This window comes from Apaloderma vittatum, unplaced genomic scaffold (genome assembly GCF_000703405.1).
Source record: "Apaloderma vittatum isolate BGI_N311 unplaced genomic scaffold, ASM70340v1 scaffold24072, whole genome shotgun sequence".
NCBI classification, from domain to species: domain Eukaryota; kingdom Metazoa; phylum Chordata; class Aves; order Trogoniformes; family Trogonidae; genus Apaloderma; species Apaloderma vittatum.
The window spans coordinates 33894-56488 of NW_009705618.1; the positions used below are offsets into that span (position 1 = coordinate 33894).

Below are 22595 nucleotides of genomic sequence, written 5' to 3' on the forward strand. Positions count from 1 at the left end.
TCTTTCCCTGAGCTAGGTTTCTATTGTAGGCGGTGCATTCCTTGGGAGGGAGGGTGTGTGTGTGCGGCGGTGCCTTCCCACACTCGGGGCAGCTCTTATTTAATGGGGGTCTCCATGCAGGGCAGACGCCAGAAGAGGTTTTCGCCTTTCCCCGTTCCCGAGCAGCGGCTCAGCTCGCATGGCAGACTCCTGCTCGGTCCGCCTGGCCGAGATGACTCCGGAGGAGGCGGCTCCCGGGAGCGCCCAAACTTCCAGGATGCACCTGAGACAGGATTTGCGGAGGATACGGTGCGCGGTGCTGCTGTGCCTGCTCGCCGTGCTGGTCCTCATGCTGCCCACCGCCTACCTGCTGGCCAGACACCTCCGAGCCCCCAGCTCCTGCACCCACCAGGTAAGAGCCTGATGGATGGTTTCGGCCAGAAGGAACGCGCCTCGTCCCCAGGGCTGGGGCTGCTTGGTTGTTTTTATCCTCTTTGGGAGGTTCTGGTGTTTAAGGGAAGGGGCAAAAGTCACCGTTACGTTCCTTCTTCCTTACAGAGAGCAAAGGTGCCTGGGATAAATCTTGTTATTCTTTGGTCTTTCTAACTAAGGGTTTCTGTTTCTCCTATCTTAATTCTGCTAAAGCACAACTTTAAAACTTCTATTGACATGCTGCAGGAAACACTTAGGAAGAACCACTAGTTGATGGAAATCAGTGTGTCTACACCGATTTCAGCCGCATTTTGACACCATGCCTCGTTCTCCTCCCTTCTTTCGGGCTAACACTGAGACTTCACCTCTCAGTGTCCTATTTCAGCACCCATCTGCTGGGCACACTGCTGATGTCAGGGGGTCAGAGCCCATCACTGAGCAGCCAGCTGCAGCTCTCGCACATTATCCGCACAGAGATACCATTTGAGACAATTAAGGAGTTTGACCCTAAATTTCACATCCTGTTTTTTACTTCCCATCAAAACTTTTTTTAGATCTAGGGAACTTCTCCATTGACAGATAGCTAAACTCACTTTGCTCCTCATAGTACAAGCTTGCTGCTGTGGCTACATCTAATGCTCTTCTACACTGCCCCGCTCCTCCTTATGCCAGACTGCAAACAAATGCCTATTTCCACACTAGACTCTGAACTCAGCAGGACTGTCCCGTGCTAGAGGAATGCATATATGCATATAGATCTGAGCAACTAAGGTTTAGAATTTTAGCTTCAGGTCCTAAATTCCCCAGCTAATTACCCTGCCTGTGACACGCTCACTTAGAAACCGCCAGAGCAAAGCAGTGTCAGTAAGTGGCCTCGAAGGCAGATTTCAAAGCCTGTGTACGTTTAGCCTACGGATGTTTAGGGACGGTGACAGCTGTGCCCCTGCCTGCGCGCCTGCGCAGAGATGTGCTAGCCCCTGTTTGACCTCATCTCCGTGTAGCCAGCATCTCGCACCCGAGCGATGCTAGCTCATAGGTGCAGCACATTCTGCATTATTATCTGGCTGGAAGGAGCTGCAGGAGCCCTGCTCAAGTGCCTCAGGCTGGTAAATCTGCCAATTTCTGGCAGATGTGAAAGCGTGTGTTACTGCACTGACCTGGTTCTTGCTGTTTAGGCCAGCCAGGGATGGGAGAGGCTCCTCGGACAGTGTTAGCTGCAGTGCCCTTTGGTCATGTGCTGTGAGGTCATACAGAGCAGGACAGTTCAATTCTTGGAACAATCGTAGAGTGAAATAATAATAAAACATAAGCCTGTTTGATTGGAATAATGTGTTCCTGGCTCTTGAACCTGTTGACAGAGTTAGCAGAGAAAAGTGTTTCTGTGAGTGGGTTTGGTTTCTTAAGAGGAAAAGCACAGTGTAAACCATTAGATTTGCTCTAGCCTGGGCTATGCTGGTTTGTATTTCCGTGCATGCTGAACTATTAGCTTGTAGTATTCCCACAATGATGCAATGAGATGATCAGATGAGTTACAGCCTTTGCAAGTCCCGGTGACGGAGAGAAAAGTCACGGGGGCTGGCGGGCTGCCCGCTGCCTTCGTGCCTGGCGGGGTGGGTGGAGTGCCCAGCCAAAGTTCCCTGGATCCTGCACTTTCTGAACTTTTCATTCACTCTGCTGATGAATCGCCAGTGTTGGCCAGCAACAGAGCAAAGAGGGGTGGATTTGTCTGCCTGTGTAGCTTTCTATTAATTCTCCAAAGAACCGTGGCACAGGCTGAGCCCAGCCGCTTGCTCTTGCAGCTTGGCACAGCTGCAGGTTGTTTGTCCATGGAAGTGTCTGTGGGCATAAAGGCTCCTGTGAAAATGTCTTCCTACATTTCCTTCTGCATTAGAAGTGTTAGAAATGGATTACTTGAGGATGCCTTCCTCATGTGCCCCATTGATAGCCCAGACTAGACTGTGACAGGATGCGTGTGCCAGAGCTCTCTGTAGCACTGGTTTTGGGCTGCGGATGCTCTGGGCATACTGGGAGCAAGTAGGCAAACTTGAGTTTGTGTCAGATGTGTATTCGCTTGCTGATCCAGCAGTGAGCCCATGGGAGGAGTCCTCTCATTGCCCTGGGACCAGAGCTCAGCCCACACATGCCAGATTCTCCAATCCTCTCACGTTGGGGACAGTCATGGGAGGAGGGAGGGACCTGATATCTGAGCAGTTGAGAAGCAGCTGTAGTAAATTCCTGAGTCTGTCCTTCCTGGAGCAAGGAGGAGGAGCTGGGGAGCCTGGATGGTTTGTGCAACAGGGGTGTGCCTCTTGGATTTGCCTGCGGGGTGAGGTGGTTTATTCATCTCTGCTTCTGCGTGGGTGCACATGGTGTGACACTGCCTCTGAAGGGATACAAACTCACCTTTTCCTTTGGAAATGTCCCTTTCAGGAAAAAGCAGGGCAAGTTATGTCATTACAGCAACATGTGTGAGCCACCAGTTCTCTCTCTCTCATAATGCAGTGTATCTTGCATGAATAATTCAAGTGTGATGAGAGTTTGCCCCGACACCTTCCAGGCTCGCTACATTGCTTCCCTTTTGGAAATAGAAATAATTTTGATGCTTCAAGACAAGCAATAGCACATGGCTTTTGTTATTAGCACAAAATCTAAAAAAGGCTCTAGTGGTGCCCTTCCAGAAGAAGGGCCAGCACACCATTCATCCTTCCCCCAGAGGAAGTCAAGTTTTGATCTGAGTTCACAAATCTACTGAGGGAACAGCACAGCAGCCAGAAAAGCATCTTTGGCTACCTTAGCAACCTGCTCAGCTAGCCCAGACCAGCTGAACGTCAAGTCCTGTGGCCTGCAGATGTTGGTATTTCAGCTTAGTTTCATGGCATCCTTGACATGGCAGGACCAAAAGCAGCATAAAGGGAAATTCCCAACCCTGTCCAAAGGGTTGCTCATGAACCTGTGTGCTGTATCTGCCTTGCAATAGAGAAAGGAGCTGCTGCAGTGCAGGAGGGGCTTTAAAAGCCCTAGCAGCTCCACCTGGATCTCAAAAGATGAAGCCAGAAATCTTCCCAAATGGGAAAAGGAAGCTGAAATGGCTTGCTGATCTGTAGGGAAGGAGAAATACCTGGGGAGGAGCAGTGAGCATTCCACCTAGGCTCAGGTGTGTAGGATTCCCCTTCCTAAAGCCAGCAGCTTGGCCATTGCTGCTTGATGCACACTTTCCTCGTGGGCCAAGGGGCCAGTGAGCACATGTCCTGGGTGCGTGCTTAGCCTGGGCACTAGAGTCCAGCTGAAATACTCCCATCAAGGCCAGTTTGTACTGGCACAGGACAGGCTCCTAGCAAAAACACCCTGGCCAGGCCATGTAAACATCTCTGGAGCCAGAAAAATTATGGGTCTATGACCAATGTATGGCCTGCAGAGACCCTAACCCTAAAATAGCATCTTGTGCAATAAATGGAGTGGATGGAGGTGCCGGGAATATTTTGCTCATTAATCTCTCTGCCCGCAATGCCAAGATGCTTCTCCCATGCAGTTCTCTACCAGATACCCCCAGCCCTTCCTGAAGGTGCGAGAGGGGGATGTTCAGCCCCTCTTTCTGGCTTTAGCGATACACAGAGATATATAGATATAAAGGCAGTGGGGCTTTGGAGTATTCTGGGTATCAAAACAATGCAGAAGTGTTTTGTATACTGCAGGCTACAGAGTAATTAGAGCTGGCTTTCTGAGATACCGTTTGTCTGCAAGTCAGCTGTAAGGTGGGATTTTCAGCATCGCTCAGTGCTGATTACAGCCTCTCCACAGTAACCAAAGGGAAAATAGAAGCTGTGCTGGGAACTTTTCAGAATCACAACTAAGCAAGAAAGGAAAAGAAAGAAAAACACTAATTGTGTAAATTATCTTTCTATTGTCTCATGTTGCTTAGCTCTCCCTCACCACCTCATCTACACCATCAGCGTATAACATCTGTGCCTATTTAGGACAAATATTACTAATACCTGGCCAATATGTCATACTGACTAGTGCTTAAGTATTTTCTATAGGAGGTTTAGATGTGCATCTTTATCAAACAGCATAAGTATGGAAAAAAATCTCCTACCTATGCCAAGCAACAAAGTAATTTCACACCTTGCAGCACCCTGCTCTATCTTCTACACCACACTGTCCTTTAGCATCTATGAACACAGCTCCTACACTTGAAGTTTCCATCTGGCCTTTTTTGGAAACAAGTAAATTGATGTTGCATAAAAGGCTTCTCCCTAGTTTTTAGTCAAAATGGTTTTGTTATAAAGAGGCAGAATTCTTCTTGATATCCTCCCCACTTTCCCATCACCTCTGTTTGTATTGCAACATCAGAGTTTATATAAAGCACTTCAACAAAAGTTAGGCTTTAAATATGTAAACTGTCCCACTGAAGTTACTCGATTATATATGGGTTTGTGACTGATTTGTTCCTCATTGCTGAACTTGGCACCGTTAGAAATTATGTCACTTCATAAATATATAGGAAGTGTCACGTAAATAACAGTGTAAATACACTTATTTACATACTCATCTGACCAAAAGCAAGGGGGAGCATTTGAGGGATATATTCCACACTGATCAAGGGGAAGGATGAAGTCGTCTGCTGTGACTCTGTGTCACATCAGAAGTACAGTTGTGTTTAGGCACAGCAAGCAGGCAAAGACCTTAGAGAAAGTCATTAGTCAGAATGAAAGGCCCAGACATCTCACTGACAGTGCAACACCATTGCTCTCTGTCGGCCACAGTGAGCCCCTGTGCCATGGTCTCTGCTGGGTGACATTCCTCGCACAGCAGCAGCCGGCTGTGGCCGGGCTATGTGTGTGTGTACAGGTGGGGAAGGCAGGGGAAAAGAAGAAGGAAAAAAAAAAAAATAAATAAATTTTTCCCTGCAGTTTTTCTTCTCCATTTTTTCCCAACACCCTGGAGCGATTGTTTTATAAATCATGGTTTTTGGCAGGAGCACACGGATGTTTACTACTAGTAAAACATTAAAATATCTTCGGGCTTACTAGAGTAGCTAGCAGTCCCCAAACCCAGGCAGCCTGACTCTCCTCCCACGAATATTCTCCTTCCCTCGATCAATATAAATTATCTTTTTTCTAGTTCTCCAGCAGTACTTGAAGCTGTGTACAACACCACTAGGACACAGCTGCAGCATCTACATACTAATACTATTTTGGCCTGTTTATTATTGCACTATATGATCTTTCAAGGTTCCTCCCAACCCCTAACATTCTATGATTAAGTAATGTACATCAAATCCTTGGCTGCGCGCTGAGCAGTGGCACTTTAGTCAGTGTATTTATTGTAGCTGTCCATAAAACACACCAGACCAGATGTTGTGCGATAGGGGTCCCTGACGGCCCTGAGAGTCAACCCTGAGCTTTCTGCAACCACGCTGTTGGCTTAGACCTGCAATGAAACATGCCCCGGGGAAAGCCCTGAGGGATGCTGCTCACAACCAGGGAAGCATCCCACAGCACCCTCCGGTTAGCAGCCTGATGTTTTGCAGGCTGACATAAGAGGATCAATGCCTGGCAAGAAGCCACTGGCCGTGCCCAAGCGTGACGGGACCAGCCCTGGTAAGCTTGTGGCAGGCAGACAGCAGCTTCCCTTTGAACTGCTCCACCTGAACGTCAGAACCACGTGTCAGAGCCGAGGGCCGTGCCCTGCTGCCAGGCAAATGCAGGTCGGCCTGGGGATGTGTTGTGAGCGTGCTGGTGTTCAGCTCTAGAAGGAAACACAAGAGGCAAGGGAGAGGCAAACGACCTTGGCTTCCCTCAGCGACCTGTCAGCGTGCCACAGAGCCCACCCTCTGCCGGCTGTGCCCAACATTCAAGAGAGACCTAAGAAACAGACTCAGAGTCTGAAATAACACAGATGCAGAAAGGAAAGCAGGTGGTACCTATCACAGAATTGTAGAACGGTTTCAGTTGGAAGAGACCTTCAAGATCTTTGAGTCCACCCTTTGTCCTAGCCCTATCAACACCACTAAACAATGTCCCTCAGGACAACATCTATTAGTCAGTCTCAAATACACCTCAGGTAATCTCTTTGCTGGCATTATGGATGAACCATTGTGCCTGCAAAGGCTGAGACCCAACGACTCTTGAGACGGAAGATTGGCATATGTTACTCTGTTTGCTCTGCACAGATCGAGGGACAGGAGAGTCTCTGAGCAGCAGGGATGCTCCAGCAGTGCTGGAGGGAAGCATCAACCCAAAGGAAGGTTAGCGATGGCTGATCCACCCTGGTCACACTACCAGTCCTCTCCCAGTCATGCCAAAGGCTTGTCCAGCCTCTGAATGACACCAGACTTTAACCCAACCACCACCGCAGAAGCCCAGGGCTGGTCCCTGGCACCCTTACAGAGACAAAGGAGAATGCAAACAAACAGCAGAAGACTCCTGTAATGAAGCAAAGCTTTGTCAGGGCTTGTCCGTTTACATAAAATCTCCGACTGAGCTCGATAATATTACTGTAGCACGTTCCATTTTCTGGGATAATGCAAAGCAGACCCTGTGTGGAGGTACTGTGTGCCCTGGAGCCCCGAGCTAACAGCTTGTCAATCTCTCCTGCAGGTCCCAGAAGAGAGGAGCCCTCGCTTTCTGAAGCAACGGGCACTGGACACTGGTAAGTTTGCCAGTCCTTTCCTCCACTCCGAACGCCTTCCTTTACCGAGATTTTGCAATCGCTGCCGCAGCACGCCGCTGGCAGACGCCTCCCTGCCTGCCCTCTGCTCTCACCACCCAAACCCATCCCAACCCAAACAAACCAGGGCAGACAGAGGGTGCAGGGAGATAACCGGGGCCACAGCAAAAGCACGAGCATTTCTAACCCCAGGGATGCGCAAACTCCCTCCTTCCAGTGCAGGCACAGACCTCCCCAGCAGCTCCCTGAGATCGGTCCAACTCCCCGACCGTGCAGAAGCACAGGTTGGGGAGCTCAGGCACACGCGCTTTCACTCCAGCGTGCCACACCTCCCTGCCATTCACCCTCCAGCAACGTGAGATGGCAACGTGCCCTGTCAACACCGTAAAGCTCAGTCATTTGCAAAGGGGTTTTATTACCTCAGCAGTATCAACAATCACAGCATGTAATTCCTGACTCAAACTTATGCAGAAACGGAAAGGGCCTGCACACATCCCTCAGCAGCATCGATCACTGCTCACATCTCACTGACTTGGAAGGCAGCAAATGTCCTTACACTGTTCTTTTCTTTTTCTCCTCTCAGTTACAGATACCCTTTCCACTACTGAAAAACCAAGAGCACACCTGACAGGTAACATTTGTTCAAAAAATAAAGTGTTTTCCATGGGTATTACAGCTGCTATACTGGTGCAATGATCTTGGTTTATTTGGGTCTGACAGGATCAGGCATTGCAGGAAACACAGGCAAAATAACCATCAGCTTTGCCTTGTTGACCATAACAGATCTACTGAAGCCTGTATTGGTAGAAATAGGATCCATGGAAGAGGTAGTTGACAGAAAATTTTCTTCTTGCCACTTTTCCAAGCTGTTTATTTCATTGAATGAGCAGCTCTTGTAACTGAACTTAAGTGAGCACCTGGAAAAGGAAGCATCGTGCTCGCAGGCTCTCATCCTGCTAGGAGATTTCAACCACCCAGACATCTGATAGGAAAGTAAGAGGGTGAGATGCAGGCAAGCAAGGAGACACCTGGAGTGCCTCAATGATAAATTCTTAAGCCGGGAAATAGACACCCCTATCCAAGGGGATGCAATACTGGACCTGATGATCACCAATGCAGCAAACCTTTCACTGTAGAATTTGCTTTGGATGAAGTGCTAGAGAGCAGCCCCACAGAAAAGGACTTGGGGGCATTGGTGGACAAAAGATGGACACGAGCCACCAACGAGCATTTGTAATCCATAAGGCCAGTCACATCCCGGGATGCATCAAAAGAAGTGTGCCCAGTGGGTCAAGGGAGGCGATTCTCTCCCTCTGCTCTGGCGAGACTCCACCTGGAGTTCTGCGTCCAGCTGTGAAGCCCTCAACACAAGAAGGACATGGACTTGTTGGAGTAAGTCCCAAGGAATCTCCTTATTTTCAGGAAGATCATCTCTAACGCAGGTTGGAGCAAGCCAGGAAAAAAATAACCAGCTGAAATGCTCCAAGCCCTTATCTTGTGTTAGGGAGGTGCTACCTCAAAGCTCCATCATGGGGTGAGCTGCCAGCATCTGTAAGGACAACACCTCACCTCATCAGTCTTGAAGGTATAGCTGTCATCACACCAAGCACCAGTCCTGAGCCCTCCCCCATCCTCAAAACTCCACCCACTTGCAAAATTTATCTATTGTCACAGAAGATGAAAAGGCTGATGGCTGTTTCCTACGGGGATGGAGTGGAGGGCTGGAAGGCTCTCCAATTGCTATTTATACCTCTCAGAACCACAGCTCACTGCAGAGGCTTCCCCCACACCCCGTGTGTTGTCCCAGGGGAGCACTTCCATAGCTTGAAGCTTGCCAGAAGTGTCCTGATACTCCACACAAATTCATCTGCAAGGTAAAACCAATCTATTTCAGGGCTGATTTCTTTCCCAGTATAGTTTACTTTCCCTAATCCACAAGCTCCTTCTTAATGCACATCCTTGTTTCCACTCTCTTTTGTTCTTGGGTTGCTAGAGCTCCAAAACTGACCTGTCTTTGCTCAAAAATCCCATATTTGCTGAAATGCAAGTTTGCAAGAACAAAAGGACCATGTCTACTAGTGTAAGCCTCTCTGTTTCCCCTGAAGCACAGCTCTGCTGATGGGAACTTCCCCGAACTGCACAAAAGCCCAGTTGCTGCAGGAAAGTGCCCAACAGTTTTCTTCACATTTTCTCAGACTCTCCATTTGCAAACATTCTTTTGCTGGCATTCTCTCCAAGGATGGTGCTGGTCCTCTTCAACGTGATGCTTCGGGCCAGTCACTGTTGGCCATAGGAAGGAGCACAAAAAGGAAGAACCTGAAAGGATTTTATTGCTTCTTTTTTTGTCCAAAAAGGCTACACCCAGGCTGTTGTGCTACATAGTCATGAGGGAACCTGATTTCCATGAACTAATCTTTGACCCTTTTTTAGCCCAAGCATCGTTTTGGTGCTGTAGCCTGTGGCAATGGATTTCCAAGGTTAACTATCCATCACAGAAAATATTTCCTGTTATTTTAAACTTGCTGCATAATAGTTTCTTCAGTGCAATCCTGGTCTTCTCACAAACCATGATTCACATAGAAAATGAGAAAGGAATAGTTATTCTTCAGGTACTTGTTACATTCCCCCACCTCAGGTACCTTTTTCGAAATGAAGGTGGTAGACTGCAAGCTTTCGCTTGTAGGAAATCTCTTCCAGACCTCTATTCTCTCTTTTTCTACTTTTAGACACATATATTCTGAAAGTGAGAGCAGGGGAGTGAGAGGGATGAGAACCAGCCACAGCACTTTCGTGATAACGCGCTGCTGAATTAGCAGTAGGAGAATGACTCGATATTTTGGTCTCTGTTCCTTGGTGAAGAATTTTCCCCCTGCTCTTGAGGGCCTTTTTAACACACATTGAGCATTTTAATCTTATCCAAACTGGCATCAAGACTTCCCTCTCCCAGGGTGACTCTAGGGAGTGGAGAATGGCACAGTCCATGTGAATACCTAGCTAGGACTTTCCTCCTCCCCATTCCCTCCTGTGCACTAATGTATACTTGGTACCAGTTACACCACTCTGTGCCATCAGCCTCTCCAGATTTATTTGGTTGTGCTTTGGGTCAAGATGCAGACCAATGCCTCTTCCTTCTTGTCACCAGCCCATGGCACGGCTGGATGAACAATGTTGCGGAAACCCCACCAAACACCCAGCTCACATTTATCATGCTGCAACGCTTTGGGGATTTCGGGAAAAGAGAAGTAATTTTGCATCTAAGGGATGTCAAAAGTTTATAGTGGATGGGAAAGTTGAAGGAACTGTAGCAATGAAACCCTTATTAAAAGCAGATTGTATTTACTTCAAGAGTTAGCATAATAGATATATTTGCAGGAAGTATATCTTCCTATATTTATGAAATAAATAAATGATGAGTACAAAGTACAACCACTGCTAGGAAAAATAACCATACTGTGCTGAAAGGCACTTGAACATGCATTTTTCCTCTTGAGTGGTACTGAAAGCATGAGGAAAATGAATTAGCTGTAAAATACAGAGCATCAATAGACTGATCTTTGTCCTAAAAGGGAGGCTATAGCTGAGAAAAATGAGAGTTGCCTAATTCTAGAAGTTATGAAATCATGTACTTCAGGTTGCCTGTTAGTTATAAACAACATTAAGGAGTAAAATGTCATTGTCATTTTTACACAGAAAAAAATATTTTGCATGTAACTTCTCTTCAATTTTTCTTCAAAATTCTCAAGATAGAAAAAAGCCCAGGACGTTTTCTGGAAATATTTCATCTGCTATTGACTGCTCTCTGTGATGTATTACTCCAGGCTCTTGTAAACCTTAGAGTGACCCAAAGATAACTTTAGCTCTTGCCAGGACCCAGACCAGTTCCCAGACACCTGGGACATAGCTGAGGATGAAGGCAGACATGAGTAGTTTCACTTTCTTTTATTCCTCTCCCTCTCTCAGGCAAAGCTCCATTGGCTCTCAGCCTCAGAGTCCTTATAATACTTGTATAATTTAGCTTGGCTTGCTGTCACAATCCTTGTCTATCATTCTCCCACACAGAAATACTCTCCTCATGTACTTTGCTTCCCGGAGAAAGATCAGAAAGATTTGATACTTCAGCAGCACTGACAAGCAGGCTGAAAAAAAGTCATTATTTTGTTGTGCTACTCATAGAATACTCAAGAAATTGCACTCCTAACACCTTCTTGTTTCCTTATGGATTATTTATTGCTAGAAGAGAAAGGGAAACGGATGCTACTGGGAGTTGAGCACATTGTTTCTTCTGAATCTCATTTCACCCAGGATTAAACTAATGGTTATTGCCAAAAGAATTTCAAAGCTGTCCTTACTCGCATTCCGTTTACCTCCCTGCCCACGTACACACACCCTTTCCCCAAATACTGAATCAAAATCAACTTTAAACTTTAACTCAAGCTCCTGAAAAAGATCTTATTTCCTGGAAATCAGTTGTCTCAGTCTTTCTCAGGATTTAACATTAACTTTCCAGGTTCATTTTAATACCTGGCAGAATCTTAATGGTTTTTATCCTTCTCACTGCCTCAGCTACTGTTTTGCCACACAATTTGATGTGACAGTCAGTAAAGAGCAGAGAAAACTCTTCTACTTCCCTGAAGAAAAAGGAGTTAAGTGCTCAGGCTTATTCTCCTGGCTGTTGGGTGAAAGAAATTAGAATAGTGGAACAGAGGTGGAGGGAATAGGAGAGCAGTTCTCTGATTCTTTCTAAGACTCTTGCAGCCTGGGGAGAAACCTTGGCTTTGATGAGACTTATGCTAGGGTCTGGACTGGAGCTCTGCTTGTCATCAGCTAACCACAAGACTGGGAAAAAAGTCTGGAGGAAAGCCAGGGCTAACACTGAGCTTAGTGTCTTGTTCCAGGAAAGAATTTATGAAAAAATAAAAAAGTTACAAAAGTGGTTTTGAATACAAAATGTTGCTTTGGAATTAGACCTCTTGAAGTACAGTGGGGCCTTCTGAGTTTTTAGTAAAGTCAAATGACATCGATAAAACAAAGACAAATATTTCACTGCAAACAGGAAGAAAAGCTTGACACAAGGGCTAACAAACCCTAACATTCCTCAGACAAAACTGGGCAGGAGGAGACCTTTAAGTGTCTCAGTGCTTGGCGATGGATCATGCTGACCATTGTGAAACTTTTGCAAGCACAGCAGTGTCTGAAAAACATAACTGCAATCCATCCCTACTGAAGAAAATGATGCTTTAGGATTTCTTATTACCATCTTGAACCATGAGGTACAGGCATGGTACGCTTGTGTGCAACTGCCCCAGCACTGGTTTCACTTAAGGACAAGAATTTTGTTCTGTCAACAGGTAAGATAGCACCCCAGACCTGCAGGGTAAAGCCATCTCTGTTGCTCCCCAATGCCGTGAGACTCAGCGTTTAGGAAGGACAGTCTCATCACTGGGCATCTGTCCCACACTCAGCCGCAGCACATCCCTTCAGGCAGCCTGCGCTGGCCAAGGTCTTCTAAAAACATCCTTGACTGTCACTGCCCATTGCTCAGATCTGGACACCCTATGGACACAATCCAAAAATACCACCAGACAGTTGGCCTGCAGCCAATTCACTTCAGTTTTCAAGCTGTAAAATAAGAACACTTCTGTCTCAGCATTCTCACTACCTTACTTAAGTTGCTTCCTCTCTAGAGTAGAGATCTTGCCTTACATTCAGCAGCATAATCCTGGCTGTAGCAAACTAACCCACCTCTTCTCTCTTCTTCCCTCAGTGAAGAAACAAGATTTTGCCAACACCGTGGGAAACCATCTGCCCATCCTGCAGTGGGAAGACAAGCGAGGCTTGGCCTTCACCAAGAACAACCTGAGTTATTCCAGCAACGCACTGGTGATACCCGTGTCTGGGGACTACTATGTCTACGCTCAGGTCACTTTCCGAGGGACTGTTAAAAATGGCAGTAAACCAAATGCTGTCACTGAGATCATCACCAAAGTCACTGACAGTTACCCCGAGCCCACCCAGCTGCTGACTGGCACCAAGACCCTCAGTGAAAATGGAAACAGCTGGTTCCAGCCCATTTATCTGGGTGCCGTGGTGTCCTTAGAAGTAGGAGACAAGCTGATGGTCAACGTTAGCGACATCAAGCTGGTGGATTACACCAAAGAGCACAAAACCTTCTTCGGTGCCTTTTTACTGTAGGGTCCTGGCAGCAGCTGGTGGGGAGGGGAAGCCCTTCAGGGCTCTGGTGTGACCTCGCTGGACCTTGGCTTTGTGGGTGCATATTAGGGTGCCATCTCTGCGCCGTTGTCCTTCTTCCATACCATCACTCCCTAACTTAAAGGGGTAGGGAAAATTAAAACAAAGCAAAACCAACCTCCCAAAAAACAAGCCAAACAGAAAAATGATAGTCAGATTGGATGAAGAAAAATATGGTTTTGAAAGCAAAAAATGAGAATTCTTCAAAACTTTGTAAGCTAGGGAGGAACAGTTTATACCTGTGGAGAGAAATATTGATCTTGAATATTGCAGCTAGGCTACATCACTAATTCCACCTCCAGTGTACAATTTCCTCAACTCAGAAAAGTGTTTTGAACTTTCTCCAGCACTTCCAGTATAGTTTTGCATGACCCTTCTTCAGATTCTCTGTTCTAAAAGGTAATAATTTTTTATCGTTTTCTTATAAATAGATCTGCTCAGTACTTTGCACTAACATAAAGCTCAGATTAATCATTAACTGCTTAATTAATCCCTTCCAACTTCCCTGTAAAGTAGATTAAAATTGTATCCTGTGTTTGTCAGAAGCTACTTGAAATTATTTTTTTAATTTTTTTTGAAAAAAATTGTTTACAGTTCCTTAAGTCTATATACAGCCTTTAAAAAAGTATGTGGAATTTCTAGGGAACACACACAAACACTTTCTCTTTCACCATGAAAGTGGAATGTCCCCACTACACCCTAACATTAGGAAGACAGAAAGGACAAGGCAGAGAGAGACATGCAGCAGAATTTTCCACACTTTTTAAATCAACCACTGAAATTTTGAGAGAAAACATCTATAATACTTTGTTTTCCATTATGTTTAATGCAAAGCAAATGCACCTAAAGAAATCACTGTCTCGGTGCTCCCCCTTGCAACCATTGCCAATGCTGCAGCGGTCCCCAAACCACACGGGACTCCCCAGTCTTTCCCTGGGTGAAGGCTGGCAACCAGTTGACACTACACAAGGTCAAAAGATCCAAAGACACGACCGTGGCATGCCCCGGCTAGGTGTGGACCTCGGGAATGTTCAGCTTTCCGCCTTGCTCTTACTTACTTTCCTAATCCTCACTGTCTTTCAGGGAAATTCCCCAGCTTTCCTTCTCCTCCCACAAGAAATACATCACTGACAATGACTCAGGTCACGTTCTTGTAGATTCGGACTTTACGCTCTTACATCCAAGAGGTCTCACACCCGAGCACCTCCTGCCACCCAACTGCTCTGCAACCACCAGGCTTCACTCTCTGCAACTCTTTCTCTTTCCTGCCTCACCTCATTGGATTTCCTCCATTTTCCACTCCTTGGCCAGAAGTGACAGCAGGGCTTGATTGCCTAGTTCATGTTTTCACTAAATCTCACAGATGGACCAAAAAACACACAGTTCATTTCAGAGAGGCACCAAGCTGGGGAATAAGTAGCACTGGGGTTAAGGGGGTTGTAGCTGAAGAGCTCAAACTGGCAGAGGAGTTGTCTGGTGGAGACAGCTCAGCTACAAACCACCACGTGTGATATTGCAGCCTAGCCAGCAGAGAGACCAGGCGAGCCTCCTCCTAGCAAGAGACAATTTATTGCTGTATAGATATCTGTTTGAGCTGACAAGGAAAAGACAGTAGCACTGCAAAGACAGAATGAGTGTGAAGGGAGGAGAGGAGCAGAGCAAGAGGTGGGAGATCCAGGTAACACCAGGATCTCCGCCTCTTCATGGCTTTGTGTAAACACCTTCATGCTGACAGCATGACTATACTTCTTAACCCTAGAGGGTCTTTTATGGGGCAAATCATCTCCGAAAAGAAGGCTTTTTGGCCATCCTTCCCTATTCTGCTGTGCCTGGGTCCTGTAGCAGGTCTCAGTCCTTCACTGCTTTATTTACGCTGAGACATCATTAAACATATGGCAAAACCTTGGAGATTGCCATCTTGTCCTGTTTTTCTTTCCTCAGCGAGTGTCTTTCTTGCTTTCAGATTCTCCTCAATTCTAGTCAGCTGGTTCATGACACTGCCTGTCTGGGAGACCTGGACCATGTCCGTGCGTCAAAGCCTCACTCCAATTTGGCTCCCCAGCCTTTCTTTGACTTGTCCTCTGTTTTCCCCATATCCATGTCCCAACTGTCCTCTTAATCCCTTTCTCCCACAGGCACCTTCCTGCCTTCTTGCCCCTGTCCATTAGGTACAAGGACACCTTTTTGTCCACATCTAATTTGCTACACGCAACTTTTCTCTTACAGTCACCCCAGTGTGCAGAGAAAGCTGGCATCTGAAAATAGGGTAGGATGGCAGAATGTAATGGTTATGATCCTGCTAGTGCAAACACTCTTGGCCATAACAACCTCTTGTGTCTTTATTGGCTTTATTCACTTCCACCTTTAAGCCTCACTCCTATATTTCTTCCACTTATTTTCCTTTTAGGCTGAAACTGGCTGAGCTGGGAGCAGTTATTCCCCATGTTCAATACCTAGCCCATGACCTGGCCTTGTTACTTCTCAATAAGCAGAGAAATTCTCCCTGTGGTAGAAAAGGCAAAAATTAGCCTTTTGTACCACAAGACACGTAATTTTTGTCCATTGTACACTAACAACAAATTTCACAAGCAAAAAAACATCGCCTGCTGCAGCTCCGTTAAAGGTGTGACTTTCTTGATCCCTTATCTGTGGCATAAAAATATTTATTTTAGTCCAGTTAGAGCAAGCTTTTGCACCCTGTTACACACATCAGCTTTTGGCACAGTTAGTACACTAGTACATTTTATAGGGCATAAAGTAATATATATGGCATTACTTGTTTTAAAGTGGTGCAGGCTTAGTAATCTACACACCTACCTGAGTGGGAATTCCCTCTTCCTCCTTTTTTTCTGCCCTCAGTCCTAACAATGTTTCTGTTACAGTGACCAGCAAATACAAAAAGTATGCGGGGACTAATTCCAACCCTGTTATATATCAGATTTTCTTCCACAGATGCCAATGGCATGAAGACAGAGTAAAGCCACTTAAGTGAGACAGAGGTCAGGCTTAAAGGGAAATATCTCAAACAGATTGAACCCAAGCTGAGGATTCTCAATTTTTTCCAAAGCTAAATAAGGGCAGAAGCATTCTCAGAAATGTGTGTTTATTAAATTAGAAAGCCTTTTTTTAACGTAAAGCATTTCTGGAGCTGCAAAAATACACATGCCTCAGCATTTTTCAATTGAATGAAAAGTTGATGAAATCTGATCATGTGAACAAGTAACCTCTCCACTCTGTGGTCAGACTGAAAATAGGTTTTGTTTTGGGTGGATGTGAAACTAAAACAGTTATAAGAAAAAAATCCAAGCTGAAGAAAAAAAAAAAAAAAGGGTGAAATAGACAGCTCATGCTAGATGACTTAAAACCACACGATTTCAAGTTTTGACCCTTACATTCCTTAGGTAGAAAAAAAAAAAAAGTGCTTTTCAGAACAAACCATTGAAAGAAAAAGTAACAGATTTTTATTTTTTTTTAAATATGTACTCTGAAAAAGTATTTTCGTTCTTAGGAATTCTTTTCTTCCCTGATCTCTTCGATCCCCAAAAAACTAACACTAAATACAAACCTCCCCCAAAAAGTTCACTTTACCTACCGCTTCCTTTCCCCTTAAAAACTAACTATTGATAAATAAGCATTAAGCTCCACATCAAGGAGTGCTTACAGGGACCATCTCCAACATAGGCGGCATTAGGGTCTAGAGGTGTCACATTCCTTAGCAAACTATAACCCAAATAATAAAAAAGATTCTGCTGAGATGCTTTTGGCCATAACGGTTCGGGGGGTGTTTGGTTTGAGCAGACCCCTGGTACGAAGGGGCCTGGCCAGCACAGCCCCAGGGGGTGGGTTCAGGGATTCACTTGTGATTTGCAACAAACTGATTTAAGAGAATTTAAGGAATCTCGTTTTTTCACCTCTGTATGGTATAACTGACCACGCCGCACTTTTGGTTCATCTCCTGAGTGGCCCATCATTTCGGGTGAGAAATGAAGAGAAAATTCATTCTTTAGAAGAATCGGAAAATGTTGAGGATTTTTGCCCAGATCTGGGTATGAAACACCAGTATAGCATTTTGCTATTTTAAGGAATTTTATATAAGTGACTGTTTATTGTTTTTTTGCTTCAGTACTGATGTGTGTCTTTACCCATAGAACTGACTTAGCTTCCTGTTTCCAAGTTTTATGATAATAAAAATGCAAGTAAACTAATGTGACAACTCCTGATCCTGGTCCCCTTCCAAAAACACTCATCAAACAGCACATTGAAGAGTGATCAGCCAACACAGCCAGATAATGTTGATGCACAAGAAACTTATTTTGTTGTGTGTTAACATGGGAATTATTGTTTTCATGCACGGTTAGAGGTGCCTCACCAGAGTGAACTCAGACTCAGACTTCCCCATGGGGGTTTATAGATATTTGCATTTTGAAAGGCAAACAGATAGAGCTTAAGCAGATTTTATTTTTCCTTTCTCTCACTTTTCCTCTTTGCCATGCGAGGAACTGCCGATTCCCTCTCTTTGTCATTTCTTGGGCTATTTTGAAAAAAAGCAAATCCCATAGAAAAAGAGTGTTCATCACAAACCACACCCTAGCTGAGCACCCCGGGGAGACAGGAACCACAGCACCACCATCCAGCCAAAAAGCCAGGTTTGTCCCATCTCCAACCAGCCGTAAGAGCACCTGGCCAGTGTGGGAATTGAATATTTCCAATTGCTCAGCTCCTGCCTGCCAGGCACAGCCCGGCTGGGAAATTGTGGCCAAACAAAGGTCAAAATCTCCTTTGAAGGCACCCTTAACTCTGTTCTAGCTTGAGCTTTGATGTCCTGACACTTTCAGCACAATAGTAACACCCCTGGATATATATTTCCTATCCTTGGTGGTGTTATCTTCAATTTCTCTGCTGCCAAGAATGCAAATTTTTTCTTTCCACTAGCAGAACTAAGAAACACTCTCCCATAGGGCACATTATTTTTGTATTTCCAAAGTTTCCTTGGTTTTCCTGGCATGAACTCAGAGTATCCTATTTAAATGCTTCAGAAGAGGTTGCTACTTAAGGGCTCAAGGCTGGGTTTCATCTGAAAACTACGATGGAGACATCTGTTTAGCCTCGTTTTCATCCACCTGCAAATGCCTGAGATGCTTTGTTAGCAGCATAGATCAGCCAAGAGTTAATTAGAGAGGAGGAATCAGACCACTTTCTCCTCTAACACCAAAAAGATGGGGTTTGAGTTATTTTTTTATTAAATCCGATAGCTACCTCATGTTTAAAAGAATAACAAAAGCCGATTATAATTTTATTATTATTATTTTCTGTTTTAACTTGAGCTGAGCAGAATTCAGTTTTGTTGCCATTTTACTCTGTGCTTTGCACATATAAAGGTAATAGATTGAGTTGACATCTTCTTTGTGGTCTAAGTACACTGGCACATACAGTCCCTCCACCAGAGCATCGTGTTTCATTTTGCCCACCTTTAATCACAGAGAAGTTGTCTGTTCTCAATGAAATTCTAGGCTCCCTCTCTAGGGGGGTGGAGGGAAGAGACGCACATTTCTGAAAGGCTGCACGTGCTAAGAAGGTGGGGATAATGGAGCTGCTTCTCTCCCAGGGCTGCAGAGGGATGGATATGGTATTTTGCTGGCGAAATACCAGTCAGATAATAGCAGCACTCAGTGAAAGTGAGAACTACACTCACTTTCTCAGGCAGCTGAATAAAGCTGCCCAGCTACTGCCTCGCAGAATCCCCACAGGGCTTAGTGTTAACAAACACACGTGGCCATGACAGGGAGGTTGGATTAAATGATCTCTAAGGTCCCTTCCAGCCTAGGCCATTCTATGATTCTATGAATCTTGAGGGACAGGAGAATCTCGCTTTCCTACGACGAAGCTGTTACTCCACAAAATTCATCCCACAGAGTCAGACACTACCCATGAGAGTTTAACATTTCCAACTCTCATCTGTTGGCCAAGACGTCCAACCACAGCTGGATCTGCTACTTACCAGCTACGTTCTTGTGGGAAAACCCCTTTTCCAAGCTGGGGTCAAGCTCAATGCCACAGTTTTGGGAAGTGCTTGGAGTTCACTCTGGCAGGGCACGGAGACTTTGTCTGTTAAGCATCTTGCAGGATGGGGCACAAGCTGAGGTGAAGTGGAAGTGATCTGCACTCACAGGAAGGTCGTTTACTATAAAAATTTCAGCTCCCAGACAGGCAGCTGAATAAAGGACGTGTTTCCTCCCACACTCAGCATCTGTCAGACAGGTTCTCAAAGGAAATTAGGACTCTGCTGTTTGGTTTCTTTTTGAGACCTGGTGCCAAAGCTACGTATGAATCTCTTCAAAAGTGCAAAACCAGAAGCCAAGTTTGTCAAAAGTGACAGTTCCAAATTCATTTTGCCTTGTAAATATTGCTGCTAAATCCTCTGGAACAGCATGAAAGACATTGCCTGAGGAGTTATAATCTGGTTTATGAAACACCGTAAGTCAGGAGTGTTTGGGGTTTTTGCTGAATTATGAACTAAACCAGCTTTCCAGATGTTCTCATTCTTGCACAAATTAAAATATGTTCTTTCATTGATTGTGGAGTTTTATATTAAAACGTCAAAAAGGCACTGAAAATGTTTGTTGCATATTTATTGGTACTGTACATATAGATGTCTTAACTGTATGTGAGAGAAATTTTAAAAGTCATAGCATAAAGTTTAGATCTATTATACTTAACAGCTATTTCTTCTAGTAAATGAAGTTTATAAATCTTTAAAATCTGCTTTGTGTCTTAAAGTAAAAAATAAAAGTGTTTAATTTGATTCATATTTATCTCTGAGTCTTTCTTTACTCTAATAAGCACCCACCAAGTGCTCATATCCACAAGGGGGAAGGGCAGATATTTACTCATGCCAAAGTAGTTGAGGTGTGCTGCCTATGGCATATTCTGCATGTTTTATCATATGTGAGGGTGTGGGGTTTTTAATATAAGCTATTAATCACATATAAAATACACAGAAACTGTTTTATCCTAAAATTTCAAGAACAATGAATTTAAGCCCTATTCACCTGAGAACAAGTTTCAGACATTTTCATGAGCATTTATTTAAACAATTTTGCTCTGGGACTAATTTTCAGTTCTACAGAGATTTATTTTTTTTTTCTCTACATGTACCAAGATCTCACCTTTATTTCTAAGGGTGCCTAACTCTCACTTCCCCCCCTCCCCCCCCCAAAAAAATAAAATCATTGTGTTCTCACTTAACTACTTTCTGCTCAACAATAAGATTATTTGGTAAAACCTCACTGTGTTTTGAGATTTCTTTAGGATTTCAGAACACTGGAGCAGAGCAGCTTTTATGATTCAGAAAATAGGGCTTTGTGTGGATTAACTGAATTTCTAATTCTCACAATAGGATCCATTTGACCAAACCTATAAAATGCTGTTTCTGTAAAAAACACTGAAGGGGGAAAAAAATAATTCTATTTTCTAGAATAATGGATTTTGTTCATGGGTGTCCGCTAAAATTACAGGGGTGGCTCTGACCTGCAGTCTGCAAATCACGTGTTAGTCTGGCTTCTTCTGAAGCCTAATAGAGATGGGTCAAGTCTGTCTCAGGGGCCATCTCCCTTTCTCTGTTAATTCCAGAGAGCCTGGGAACATTTCTGCTGAGGTTGACAAGCAGGTATCACACCCTGAATTTCATTTCTGAGCCCTCCTCTGCCTGCCTTATTTGATGAGAATGAACTCGTTAGTTCAATACGAGAGTGCTGTCCTACATGCCAGGAAGAAGCTCAGCATTCCCTGTGGATGGTCCAGCCAGTTGATGACTGTAAAGACACACCAACATCCCCCCAAGTTTGGAGTAGATCTTTGCAGACAGGACAGAGGCAGGTATTTCTGCAAAGTGGGAGAGATCTACTAAGATATCATCAAGTAATCGGCTGCCAGGGCATGGTTATCTGGGAAATCTCACCAGAGAGAGACTTGCTTACTAGGTTTCCCTTCTCTCCTCAGTGCCCAAAAGCAAAGGATGAAAAATTACATCCTTTCAAAGTTAGGGCTAGCAGCAAGTGCTGCCTGTGCTCTAGCCCTTTAGCAAGATGACTTCACTTTTTGGAGAAAAGGAAATGGGACATCTGTATGTAAATCAGGGGAATCTCTAGACCGAAAAAAGAACGAGGAGATAGGAAGCAGCTTTTTGCTGTAGTGGTTGGGCTGTTCCCCTTTGCTATTATCTGGTGAGAAGGTAGGAAAGATATTACAGCATATGGAAAAATCCAGTGTCTTCTCTGTACAAGTCTCTAGGTCCACCGAAACAAGACAGTCCCTAGGGCTCTGCTCCCACTGCCATTTGCACAGTGACATCTCATTAGTTTACCTTCAGAGGTCATATCTTTATTCTTCTTCAACAGAGGAGGTGAGGTAAGGAGGACTGAAAAGGATCTTTTCTTCAGCCATCAGCTGCAGCTAATTCTCACGCAAGCTAAAAGCATAGGACTGATCTGCACATCACACTATTACTGACCCTCTACAGTCATAAATTAGACCTCGATGCTTACTCGTTAGGCACGTTCTGTTGAATAAGTCTGCTAATCCTCACCCCAGCTTCTAAATTACAACCCCAATTCCAAGAAGATATTTATACACCCATTCAAAGCCAAGTGTGTAATCACAATTTTTTGGCAAGCAGAGCTTTCCATAGGAGTATTTTCATGCCTCAGTGGGGCACCACGGGGTCATGCTTTCAGGTTGTCATTTTAGCAGTGACAAAGAGTTCTTTAAAGAGGTTTTACTTTATTTATTCTTGTGTAGGGTTCCCAAGAGATGAGCAAAGCCTCACAATTTGCAGAGCAGCTGTGTTGGGTAAAGAAGAATATTGCCACAGTTGCCACAAGGAATTTTCATGTCATTTCTTCCCAGAAAAGCCTTACTGCATAACAGGGTGGATCTCCTAAGTTGTCACACAAACTGCCCTGCTACACCAGCACAGAAAATCCTAGAGGAACGCATGCGTGCTGTGAGCATGGCTGGAGTTGGCTGTGACAGCAATGTCACCGACACAGCCCAGGCAGACGGCAAAGACTGCTCCCACTGTACTCTGCCTTCCTGGAACACAAGTGCGACACCACACACTCAGAGCATGGGAAAGGGGAGGCCACTGGGCAGGTCCCTGGGCCACCCCAAGCCTGGTAGTTCTGAGCTACATCATTTTTCCACCCACACAAAGCTTCAAGAGCTAAAGATGTCTCAGTTTCACAATTAGAGGGTTTACAGCCACCTTC

At 44.9% G+C, this 22595-nt stretch overlaps 1 protein-coding gene across 1 annotated transcript; it reads left to right on the forward strand.

The window, feature by feature from the left end:
* Positions 1–178: 178 nt before the first annotated feature.
* Positions 179–13272, forward strand: LOC104270969 (tumor necrosis factor ligand superfamily member 15-like). Its single transcript, XM_009865503.1, has 4 exons — positions 179–391; positions 7011–7062; positions 7664–7711; positions 12845–13272. Exons 1-4 carry the CDS (start codon positions 179–181, stop codon positions 13270–13272), a joined length of 741 nt encoding a protein of 246 aa, XP_009863805.1.
* The last annotated feature ends 9323 nt before the right edge of the window (positions 13273–22595 follow it).